We start from the raw sequence: 12,895 nt of genomic DNA, 5'->3' as shown, positions 1-12,895 counted from the left end.
ATGAGTGTCTGCGACATTACCCAGGGTACACTCTGGACTGTCGAATAGCTGTGTCCCATCAGTTCTCCAACCTGGGATACCTTTCACACTGCTTTGCTGTGAGAACAGCCACTCCTGGCCAGTTAACACACATTGTCCAGCATGTAACTCGCTCCCAGCTACACAGTACAGAATGCTACTACTCAGCCACTCGTGAATTAAACCACAGGGGAATACCGGCACATTCTCTAGTCCCAGATTTCCCCCCACAAATGTGTGTCTTGCACTCTCCAGCACATTACTAAACCGTACAAGGTCATAGAAAGTCTGTCATTTCATCAATGGAAAATAACATGCACCAGGCTTGTTATCCCAAGTGGCATTTCTCATACACTTTAATCCAAACAATAAAGTTGTTTTACTGTTTTATCTATTAACTACAGAAAGAAAAGATTTTAAGTGACTACAGTAAGGAGGCATAAAAGTCAGAATTGCTTACAAAAGAAATAAAAGATGAAACACAAACTAACATCTAACGTAACAAGCTAAAACAGATGTACAGCAAATGTCTCTTGCTCACCATATGCTGTGACAGGCTGGGTTTCCTTTCAGCCAGGGGCCCCGCCTCCCGAAGTTCAGTTCTTCAGAACCTGTTAAGAGCCTCCGCTCGAGCCAGATATGAGCACGTGATAGGAGCTGTGGGAGGCAGGCATGCTAGTGGAGAGCTGAGTGGTGCAGATGCTGACAAGCACCAGGCGGGAAACCCTACCCAACAGGGCAAACAGCCCTTCCGGGCCCCGGATGTTTGAGGGAAGAGAACCCACCAGAGGGGAGAGACTGTGTATCTGGCCTGTTGCTACCATGCCCGGAGGGCCTACCAGAGATTAAAAGGCTCCTTTCTCCCTTCTGCCATCAAGAAGGCTGGGAGGAACCCTGCTCAGGGAAGCTGTGGACAGTAAACCCAGGGGCATGGGGAAATCCTGAGGGGGAGAGAGGAATACCCCAGCCCACCACTAACAGGAAGCATGGAACTCACTGATGTGGAGAAGGAGCTCTGTCACACTTTATATATGTAGTGTTTCTATTTTCATACATAGTTTAACAAGACAATAATGTTCAGCATATTATGAGTTTCCAGATGATACCTGACATGGCATACTTTGTACAAACTGTATCATAAGTTTGCAAAAGAATGAATGCAGGATTACAGTGTGTCACAGTGTGTGTCTGTGTGTGTTCCTAGCAGATATGTGTGTATTTCAATCCCTCTTGAGCAGAGGGTTCTGCATCTTTGAGGACCTGAGGAGCTGGCCCTGGGATTTCACTGGTTTACTAAGGACTGGGGTTTAAATTAATAATTATTATCATGACAAAGTCTTATGAATTAACCTGATCTCCTTTGTTTTCTTTCATCTGAGCAGGGTTTCCAGTTTCCAAACCTAATGTGATCTCCCAGCTGGAACAAGGGGAAGAGCCATGCGTCCCAGACCTCCAGGAATCAGAGGAAAAAGAGATCCTGAGAGATCCCTGCACAGGTGAGAAACATTGAACCAACTCCGAATCTGTAAGTGCCTGAGCGAAAAATCTGAGGATACCCTACAAAGAGCTTGAGAGCTCTCATCAGGATTGTTTCCAGCAGGTGTCATATCGTCACAGTAGATATAGCTCAGGGCTTCCTACAGATCCTAACTGACACCTAGCAGGAGCTTCCTCCCTTCTGTCTGAGAATCTGGATGGGATATGAAGGGGAATTCAGTTCCTGTTTTTTGACATCTCTCTCATTTTGGTTTGGTCATCCCTTTTCCCTCCCAGTTTGAGGTTTCTCTCTCTGTCCCAGCAGGTGCTGGGATGGTGAGTGAGAATGAGGAGCAGAATTCTCAGCAGGAAGATCCTGAGCAAGTGGAATCACACGGAGTATTATCCAAAATATCCAAAAGGAACATGTGCAGAAGTCACGAGCAGGGAAAAACCTGTGAGATTCAGCACAGAGCAGAGCGAAAGCAGGGAAAACAGCCAGGGGAGAAATTGAGTACATTTATTTACTGTTGGGGAACTCACAAGGACCACAAAGAAACCACAGCCCAGCAGAAAACGCTCAGGGGGAAGAAAAAATACACATGCACTGAATGTGGGGAAAACTTCAGTGACTGCTCAACCCTCATTGCACATCACAGAATCCACACAGGAGAGAAACTCTATGAATGCCGTGAGTGCGGGAAAACCTTCAATCGCAGCTCACACCTCACTCGACATCGCAGAATCCACATGGGGGAGAGACCCTATGAATGCTGTGAGTGCGGGAAAGCCTTCAATTGCAGTTCACAGCTCAGTAGACATGAGATAATCCACACAGGAGACAGACCCTATGAATGCCGAGAGTGTGGGAAAACCTTCACTCTCAGCTCATATCTTACTACACATGAGCGAATGCACAGGGGGGAGAGGCCCTTTCAGTGCTCTCAGTGTGGGAAAAGCTTCACTAGGAGCTCATCCCTTATTAGACATGAGAGAATGCACACGGGAGAGAGACCCTACAAATGCTGTGAGTGCGGGAAAACCTTCACTTCCAGCTCAAACCTTATTCAGCATCAGAGAATCCACACAGGGGAGAGGCCCTATGAATGTGGTCAGTGCGGGAAAGCCTTCAATTGCAGCTCAGAGCTCACTAGACATGAGAGAATCCACACAGGAGAGAGACCCCATGAATGCCGTGAGTGTGGGAAAACCTTCGCTCTCAGGTCAGATCTTACTACTCATGAGAGAATCCACACAGGGGAGAGGCCCTTTCAGTGCTTTCAGTGTGGGAAAAGCTTCACTAGGAGCTCAGACCTTACTAGACATGAAAGAATCCATACGGGAGAGAGACCCTACGAATGCTGTGAGTGTGGGAAAAGCTTTCTTTCCAGCTCAAAACTTATTCAACATCAGAGAATCCACACAGGGGAAAGGCCCTATAAATGCGGTGAGTGTGGGAAAGCCTTCAGTTGCAGTTCAAAGCTCACTAGACATGAGAGAATGCACAGGGGGGAGAGACCTTATGAATGCTGTGAGTGCAGGAAAACCTTCACTTACAGCTCAGATCTTACTACCCATGAGAGAATCCACACAGGGGAGAGGCCCTTTCAGTGCTCTCAGTGTGGGAAAACCTTCACTAGGAGCTCAGACGTTATTAGACATGAGAGAATCCATACAGGAGAGAGACCCTATGAATGCTGTGAGTGTGGGAAAAGCTTCATTTCCACCTCAAACCTTATTAAACATCAGAGAATCCACACCGGGGAGCGGCCCTATAAATGCGGTGAGTGCGGGAAAGCCTTCAATTGCGGTTCACAGCTCACTAGACATGAGAGAATCCACACAGGGGAGAGACCCTATGTTTAAGGCAGGGGAGTGACATCATCAGGGTTCTTCACTGACTCCCCACCCAAAGAGACTCTTGGAGACACCTAAGGAACAAAGAGTGAACTCGGGGGAGAAGGGCTGGACCCAGGCTAAAGGGGTTTCTAGCCTGTGAAAGGAATACATGGGGGTTTTAAGCTGCAAGGAAGGGCAGCTGGCCCCTTAAGAATCTCTGCAACCATCTTAAATCATCATCTAGGGTGAGAATTTGCTACTCATAGCCAATCTCTTTAGTATATTAAGTTTAGATTGTGTTTTGTGTATTTGCTAGGTAATCTCCTTTGATCTCTTTGCTATCCCTTATAACCACTTAAAATCTACCTTCTGTAGTTAATAAACTTGTTTTTGTTTTGTCTAAAATCAGTGTATGGAAGTCATAACTTGGGGCACAAAGCTGTCCTATATTCCCTCTCCACATTGAGGGAGGGGGTGAATTTCATGAGCTTATGCTGTACAGTTCTCTGTGGAGCACAAGGTGGTATCATTTTGGGTTTCCCTCCAGGTGGGGGTGCGTGCCTTAGAAAATGAGAGGTGCCTTACCTGTGCCTTCCCATGCAGGGACCAGGTAAAGAACCTGTGTGTATGTACCTGCAGCTGGGTGTGTCCCCTACCTGTGTGTGCTCTGGTGGAAGTGCAGGGTGAAGCCCGGAGGGCTTGGCAGCTTGTCATAGCAGTACAGAGTGAGTGGAAACCCAGGCTGGTGGCTCAGGGGTCTCGGTGATACCCCAGTTCCAGGTGGCACTCCAGGGGGGAACCCGTCACAGTAACTGAAATTAATATTTTTGAAAATGTAGAAAACATCCAAAAATATTTAAATCCATGGTATTCTGTTCTTAACAGTGTGATTAATCATGATTCATTTTTGTAATGGCTTCACTGCCCTACTCACTGCACATCAGAGAATCCACACGGGAGAAATATCCTATAAATGCTGTGAGTGTGGGAAAACCTTCAATCGTAGCCCTCAACTTGCTCGACAGAAGAGACTTGACACGGGAAAGAGACCTTTTTAACACTGTGAGTGTGGGAAAAGTTTCACTCAGAGCTCAGCCCTTATCAGAGAATCTGCAAGGGAGCTGAACACCATAAAAACCTCTAGGGCTATCCAGACATTTTTTTCTTTTAACACTTTTGCTATTCCCATGTAGTAACCTTCAAAGCTGTTTGAACCATTTGCATCAGTGTTATCCCTCAGCTTGTCCAGGCCCTGGACAAGCCCAGGAGTTGCCCATTTTTCCCTTTGACAGCTCACCCTTTTTTGGGGTGGACCCGATTGTCCTTTCTATCCACTCCATTATCTCATGAGTAATGGGAGTTTGTCTCTCCTTCCACAAAACAAGGAGCATCACATTTATACCGTTCCTCTTATTCTACAGTTATTTTTAGAATCCCCGATGATACAAACTGTATCATTCCCAGTTCTCACATTGCTCTGGAGCGTGCTCAATGGCATTTTTGGACCTTTTCTTAAATTTATGATATATTTAAATATAATGACGAGCAGGGGCAGGAAAAAAATGTCATTTCTGCCTCTGTGACACTGGAAGGAGATGGGGTGACTCCAAGAGATTCCCTCCTTCCCCATCACTCCAGAACGGTTACCTCCTGTCTGAGGCATGCAGAGTTTATCTTCATCACATTCTAAACCTCCCACCGCTCAAAGTGTCCTGTGATGCAGTGTTTTCAGCTGTCTGTGCTTGGAGATGATGTTTTGACTTCTTTAATCCTAAATCAGAGTCGCTATGGCTGGAGATGAAAGTGTCAAAGACCTGGAAGGGGACTTCAAATGGATCCCAAAGACAGTGGGATCATTTGGGGTTTAAATTCCAGTTTCCATCTATTGGCAACACCACTTGTGGGAAGGTTGGCTGTCTTTTCCTCTCATTATGAGGATGCTAAAACTTTTGTATATGACATACCTCAATAATGAGACAGTGCTGAGTGAAGCAGGTTTGAATGGACCAGAGGAGAATGTGATGGGAGAACCTCCTGTCCTAATTCTGAGTCATCAGATGTAACCTCCTCTGAAATTTCACTTGATACTTTCAATTTCATGTTTCAGAGTAGTAGCCGTATTAGTCTGTATCTGCAAAAAGAACAGGAGTACTTGTGGCACCTTAGAGACTAACAAATTTATTTGAGCATAAGCTTTCGTGGGCTACAGCCCACTTCGTCGGATGCATGCATTTTCATGTTGTCTACCTCTCTGTGATGTGGGTTTCTATCTTTCCCGAAGGCTGTTTGGTCACACAACTGGAGATTTGTTTAGTTTGACAGGCTGGAGCTCAGATTTATTGGAGACTTTGAGACAAATGACCATTTGTTAAAGTCATTACCTCTCACTTTAGCTTTGCTTTTTTCCCCACCTCTCCATGATGACACGGAGAAAGTTCAAGTGCAGTTCTGTCAACAGGAGAGAACTCTTCCATTTACTGGACATCCTAACAAAGAAACAGCCGTGATTTAAAATCTCCACTCGGAAATGGTGAACAGCAGCAGACCCCAAACTGTGCAACGAACTGAAGCAAGTGCAGATGATCACAGTGGAGTTCAATTGTTTAAGTCCATGGTTCTCAAACTTCATTGCACCGTGACCCCCTTCTGACAACAAAAATTTCTACCTGACCCCTATCCCCTCTGCGGAAGCCAAAGTGCGTCAGCCCCAGGTGGCAGGGCAGTAGCCTGAGCTCTGCATGGGGAGATGAAGCTGCAGCCCGAGTCCTGCTGACGGCAGGGGGACTGAAGCCCTCAAGCTTTGGCTTCAACCCCAGGCAGGGGGGCTTTTCCTTTAGTCCAGGGTCTAACGCCAACCCTGGCGATCCCCTTAAAACGGTTTGAGAACTGCTTGTTTAAGTCAATGTTGTCTCAGATGAGCTGAGGAGATAATTCCACAGTAATTGACTTGGAACTAGGCAAAATGCCCTTATATTTGGTTCCCAGAGCATCTGTAACCCAGGCCCTACAGAAGATCTCTCGTAGCTAATACTATTTTATGGGAAACGCTGCCCTTTACAATGCAGATGTGGAGGAAATAGAAGTGGGTTTTTTTGTTGTTCTTGAATTTACCCTTTGTAGGTGCTACAAATGTGTATACAATTAAATCACTGCAGAAAAATAGCTATTTTTTAATAGAAACTCCAACTCCAGTAACTTACAGAGATTCTGGTGCAGGCCTGGATCTAGTTGCTAGCCTAGACCCGGGCCACCAAGTTAAAGAAAAACTGGCCACGTTTCAGGAAGCTGTTCTGCACTAGCACTGCTGAGATTTTGAGGGGTTTGGTAAAGGGTTCTACTTCAGAGAAGCGTAAATGTACCCAAGCCAAGGCCAAGGCTTCGGAAAGAAGGAGAAAAGGTATATGCCAAGTTCTTGGTTTTCACCCAGTAAAGGAAGCTATGGTGACCAATAGCCCAAGGAAAATTGTCGAACACGACTCCCTAGTTCAGTGTCACTGATTACAGTCGCAGAAGATGCCATGGGAACAATCATCCTTCATTCTTTGGATCCAAAGTTTCATGAGGCAAAGAGAGAGACACCTTCAGGGGACATTCCTTCCCCGTGAATCCCAAACTGGCTGCCTGATTGGGTAACAAGGACTACCATGCTGTGGTAATGATGGTAACCAATCAGGGAATAAACATGTCGGGCTCCAACTGCAGACGGCAGGACACACAAATGTTTAGAGTTCTGATTCTGTGGTTTTGCATCTTGGGGCTCGTCTACACTTCAAATGGTGCATCGGCACAGCCGCACCGGTGTAACTGAGAGCTCTCCCGGCAGCTTAGCTAATCCACCTCCGCAGGAGGCGGTAGCTTTGTCACTAGCAGAAGCTCTCCCACCGATATGGCAATGTGCACATGGGCGGGGGGGAGCGGGCGTGCAATACTCTGTCCCTCAAAGCACGCTGGAATCCCCCTATTCACCACTGTCATATGATTGACATGTCCTGTACAATGCGTGCCTTGGGAGGTATCGATTTAAAAGTCTTGGTCTGTTAAACCTTAATATCTTCTTCAATTGTAGGTGCGATCATTGTATGTGAAGTGTGGAGCACTGCTGTATGTGTTACTGAAATACATTGTGAGGTTGGGAAATGCCCAGAGCCAGGCTTTCGGTTGCAACAAAGGAGAAGCTATCGCTGGCCAGACGCGTTGATGGCCCACTAAGAAGAATCACTCTCCCAGAGGCTCCTTAGAGAGGGCACATACGTAATGGGGACAGCCTAACCGATGTCACAGCAAGGATCTTTCTAGCAGCCGGAAGAAAGTATAAAAGAGGGAAAATAACATAATCACTTGGCTTCTTCCCCCTACTCCGTCTCAACACCTGGAAGATCGTCTGGAGGACAAAGACTTTGAACTAGGGAGATTGGCCCCAGACTGGAAGGGAGTTCAGTCTGAGTATTGAGACCTGTGAGCTGCCTGTAACGTCTATTAGGGTGAGACACTGTTTCATTCAAATCTTGCTTAGTCTGTTAAAGTTAGAATTTAGAATGTTTCTATTTTTATTATTACGTAACTAATTTTGGTCTCTATGTCTGCTACTTATAGTCACTTAAATCTGTCTGTAGTTAATAAATCTCTTTTATATTTTACCTAAACCAGTGTGGTTTTGGTTGAAGTGCTTTTGGGGAATCTCTGCTCAGGTTACACAGGCTGGTGCATGTCCACTTTCCTTAGAAGAAGTGCCAAATTAATTAATGAGCTTGCACTGTTCAAGGGAGTCTTGAGCAGTGTAAGATGGTAAGTTTCTGGGGTGTAAGGCTGGGGGCTGAGGTGATTGGCTGGTGCCTCTCCGTATTTTTCATGTGTGGTTCGGAGAGCATTCATGCAATTTAACTGGGTGCGGGGCTCCACGTGCCAATGGCTGAGTGATCACAGTGCCTGGCAAGGTTTGCTGCTTGTCACTGGCATAGTATTGTGTGAGAGAACCCAGGCAGGAGAGTTAAGGAGGCACAGTGGTCCCACAGTGCCAGGTTTTACCCCGGGGATCCCATCACAGGGGGTTAGGTCAGTATAACTACGTTGCTCAGAGGTGTGGATTTTTCAAATTCTGAGCAATGTCGTTATACCGATATAGGACTGTACTGCAGACCAGACCTTCGTTTTTCTGTTGTATTTTATGCATTTGCATCACTTCTCCTCTACCTCCTCTGAAAGATTAAGAAGTGTGAAAATACAAGAGGTGTTTTTTCTCATGATGCAAATATTCTCACACAGGAGACCCCTTCCACCAACACACACGGCAGAAGATCCCAAAATAATACTGTTCTGGAGGTACACGTGATACCATTGTTTAAAAGTTTCCTAGATTAGCATCCTCACACCTTCCTTGGGGACCCAGTGGTAAGAGACATAGGACCAGCCTTGTCTCTGGCATGCCAAATGAATCTGATGGTCCAGGTTCCTCAACACTCAACAGTGATGGTGAACAATAGAGCTGAAGGGTCAAATGTTGAGTGGCTAAGTTACCAGGTAAGAGACTAAGGGCAGGTCTACACTACGGAGTTAAGTCAACCTAAGTTACATTACTCCAGCTATGAGAATAACGTAGCTGGAGTTGACGTAACTGAGGTCAACTTATTGAAGTGACTACACTGCGTTGGGTCAATGGGAGAAAGTCTCCTGTCGACTTACCTTATGCTTCTCTTTCCGGTGCAGTACTGGAGTCGACGGGAGAGCAATTAGCGGTTGATTTAGCAGGTCTAGTGAAGACACACTAAATCAACCCCCGGTGGATCAATCGCTACCGTGTCGATCCACCGGTAAGTGGAGACAAGCCCTTAAAAAATAAAGATGATGAAAGAGCCAAGAGCTGGAAAAAACTAGCGAGAGCTGCTTCCACATGGTGGTTTGCCCTCTTCTGGGGTCTGAGCACTCTCCTGAATATTCATGCCAGTGCCCAACCTTCCATGCCCAAATCTGATTTCCTCACCCACATAATATTGGGATGCACTTATCCTATAGGCTTGCACACTCATACCTATTAATGCCAACGAGCTCATTCTCAAAACCTGTTGCTCAAACCAGTTTCTGGTCATTACTTCCATATTTTTGTGGTGTACCTTGTGGTTACTGTTAAGTCTCAAATGTCTTAGGTAGACATGTTTAGTTCCCCAAAATCCAAAAGGGTAACTATTAGGCCATTTATCTATGCCAAAGGTCACAAGACAAATTTATGCTAATTTACTTAAGCTAATCATACAGGCTGGTAGGATCCGTGCATTACAGCCAAACATCATAGAATAACCCAATACAGAAATATAAGCCAAATATAATAAAACAAAAAGCAAACCAATAAATAAAAGCAGGTTATCATAAAGCAAGCCAGCAGGCTAGCCCTATGGGCTACACCACTGAAAAGGAAATTAAAGGTGAAGTTATGGGTTAAAGAGTAAGAGACTAATTATGTGATCACCTGAATTATATTGGAAAACAAAGTTTTCTTGGTTTTTTTAGTAAGGCAGGAAACCGTGGCTAATCCTGACAAATGTATTAATGTAATTTACCTCCTTTAGCATAAGGAGTTCTGATGAAAACCTCACTCCAAACCTTGGGGTGGGAGAACGTGTGAGAGAAATAGCGTATTGGCCCAGTACAGATTTTCATTTTTTGTATTTCAAGCGGAACTTATTTTGAGGAGCTTCAAAGTCAACTTCTACTGAAAGGAAAACGACTCGAGCAGACAAGGTGGCAGTGTCTTTTTCTTTTGATATCTCTGGGGTTCACACACACAACTTCCCATAATGCAATGTTAACCATCCATAATGGGGAGGGGAGCAGGTGGGGGACAGTTGGGGCAGGCTGGGGGGAAAGGAGAAGCTGGGGGGAGAGTTGGGGGGCGCTGGGGGAGGGGAGAAGCTGGGACGACAGTTGGGGGAGGGGAGCAGGGGGCACTGGGGAGAGGGAGGGGAGAATCTGGGGACAGTTGGGGCAGCACTGGGGGGAGGGGAGAAGCTGGGGGGGAGGGGAGAAGCTAGGGGGACAGTTGGGGGAGGGGGAGCAGGTGGGGGACAGTTGGGGGGCGTGGGGGGGAGGGGAGAAGCTGGGGGGACAGGAGGGGGAGGGGAGAAGCTGGGGGGACAGGTGGGGGAGGGGAGGGGAGCAGGGGGGCGCTGGGGGGGAGGGGGAGAAGCTGGGGGGACAGGTGGGGGAGGGGAGAAGCTGGGGGGACGGGAGGGGGAGGGGGAGCAGGGGGCGCTGGGGGGGAGGGGAGAAGCTGGGGGGACGGGAGGGGGAGGGGAGCAGGGGGCGCTGGGGGACAGTTGGGGGGGCGCTGGGGGGACAGGTGGGGGGAGGGGAGAAGCTGGGGGGACAGTTAGGGGAGGGGGAGGGGAGAAGCTGGGGGGACAGTTAGGGGAGGGGGAGGGGAGCAGGGGGGCGCTGGGGGGAGGGGAGAAGCTGGGGGGACGGGAGGGGAGCAGGGGGCGCTGGGGGGGACAGTTGGGGGGCGCTGGGGGACAGGTGGGGGAGGGGAGAAGCTGGGGGGACAGTTAGGGGAGGGGGAGGGGAGAAGCTGGGGGGGACAGGTGGGGGAGGGGGAGGGGAGGCGCTGGGGGGGCGGGGAGAAGCTGGGGGGGACGGGAGGGGAGCAGGGGGCGCTGGGGGGGGACAGTTGGGGGGCGCTGGGGGGACAGGTGGGGGAGGGGCGGAAGTGGGGGGGGACAGGTTAGGGGAGGGGGGGAGGGGAGCAGGGGGCGCTGGGGGGAGGGGAGAAGCTGGGGGGAAGGAGGGGGAGGGAGGCAGGGGGGCGCTGGGGGGACGGGAGGGGTGGGGGAGGGGGGCAGGGGGCGGGGTCCGAGCGCGGGGCCGCGCGGTGGCTGCGGGAGGAGGCGGCGCGAGCGGGGCCGGGGCCGTTGGAAGGTCCCGCGCGCCGCCCCCCCCCCCCCCGCCGCCCGCGCGCCGCCTCCCCCCCCCGCGCGCCGCGTCCACTTCCGGGCGCTGCCTCTGCCCGCTGCGCCGAGGCCGGGTAAGGGGGGGGGCGGGGCCAATTCCCGGGGGCAGGAGGCCGGGGGGGGTTGATTGGATCCGCCCCCCCCGTTACCCAAACGCCCCTGTCCCCCTGCCCCCCCCCCCACTGCTGGCCTCGCCAGGGACCTGCCCGCGCCCCCCCCCCCGCCCTCGGGCCGTGTCCCCTGCCCCCCCCCCGGGACACGGGCCCCCCAATCCCTCTTGTTCCCCTTTCCTCAGAGAGCTGGGGGGGGGGACACACTGCGCCTTTACCCCCCCCCCGACCCAGCCCCCCCAACACAGCCCCCCCGCCTGACACAGCCCCCCCCCGCCCCGACACAGCCCCTCAATACACGCCCCCCCCGGCCTGACACAGCCCCCCCCCCGCCCCGACACAGCCCCCCAACACAGCCCCCCCCCCACCCGACACAGCCCCCAACACAGCCCCCCCGCCCGACCAGCCCCTCATACACCGCCCCCCCCGCCCGACACAGCCCCCCAACACAGCCCCGCCCGGCCCGACACAGCCCCCCCCACCCTGACACAGCCCTCAATACACCGCCCCCCCCCCGGCCCGACACAGCCCCCCAACACAGCCCCCGCCTGCCCCGACACAGCCCCCCCCCCGCCCCGACACGGCCCCTCAATACACCGCCCCCCCAACACAGCCCCCCCCGCCCCGACACACCGCCCCCCCAACACAGCCCCCCCCGCCCTGACACAGCCCCCCCCGCCCTGACACAGCCCCCCCTGCCCCGACACACCGCCCCCCCCCCCGACGTCCTGCTTTCTCTCTCTCTGCTTTTCAGAAACCGACCCCCAATCCGCCGGTTCCCCGGCCTTGTCTGACCGCGGGTCTCGCCTCCCAGCTTTGGCTCGTTCCAGGTCATCATCCAACATCAGTGAAAAATCCTCTCGGGTTCGGGCTCTTCCCAGGTCTCTAAACCCAGCAGCGTCTCCTTCCTTGGAGGGGACCCGTGGGGCCTGAGTCCTTCTCCATCCTGGAGATCGCAGGGGGTTAAGCTGCCCAGTGATCGTCTTCCCCCTCTCGTTGAGACTTGTTTGTCCCCCCCGTTATCTCTGTTAAAAGGTTTTCCGATGAACGAGACCAGCCACATATTTAATACCCACCAAATCCCTCTTTGGGGATCAGTGGCTGCCAGCTGGCGACAGGAGAGTTGGCTGGACCCTTTTCTTTTCTCCAGCTGGCACGGATGAGGAGTCCTCTGAGTGCAGCGTGGTTCCCAGGAAATATCCCAAACCCCCGTGACAAAGGGTCCCCGTGAGGGTGGCTTCTCACAGTGCTGAGGTGGATCCATGGTGGCCATTATTTGTTAGTGACCGGAAATGTAAACTTTTTAATTATTTTGAACCTCCAGCCCTTCCTTTCTCCTGTTCAAGAAGCATCCCCCTGGGCATCCTCTGCCTGTGTGAATGGTCGGCAGGGGCTGGCAATAACTTTCTATCCATTTATCAAACACTATGAGGTGAAACCACCATCGATTTCTGCTTCTCTCCTCTCGGAAAACTGCAGGAACTTCAGGTTCTGTAGGACTCTGAGATAGCGCGT

General features: G+C 50.8%; 1 protein-coding gene across 1 annotated transcript in view; it reads left to right on the top strand.

The window, feature by feature from the left end:
• LOC140904263 (uncharacterized) overlaps positions 1–12,895 on the top strand; it is a 60,926-nt gene that overhangs the window by 30,200 nt on the left and 17,831 nt on the right. Inside the window, 2 exon segments of the mRNA XM_078850821.1 lie at positions 1,401–1,514; positions 1,817–3,348. Coding sequence (XP_078706947.1) covers positions 1,401–1,514; positions 1,817–3,348 — 1,646 coding nt within the window.

Source organism: Lepidochelys kempii, chromosome 28 (assembly GCF_965140285.1).
Source record: "Lepidochelys kempii isolate rLepKem1 chromosome 28, rLepKem1.hap1, whole genome shotgun sequence".
Classification (NCBI taxonomy): Eukaryota; Metazoa; Chordata; order Testudines; family Cheloniidae; genus Lepidochelys; species Lepidochelys kempii.
This window is presented reverse-complemented; position numbering and strand designations above follow the sequence as displayed.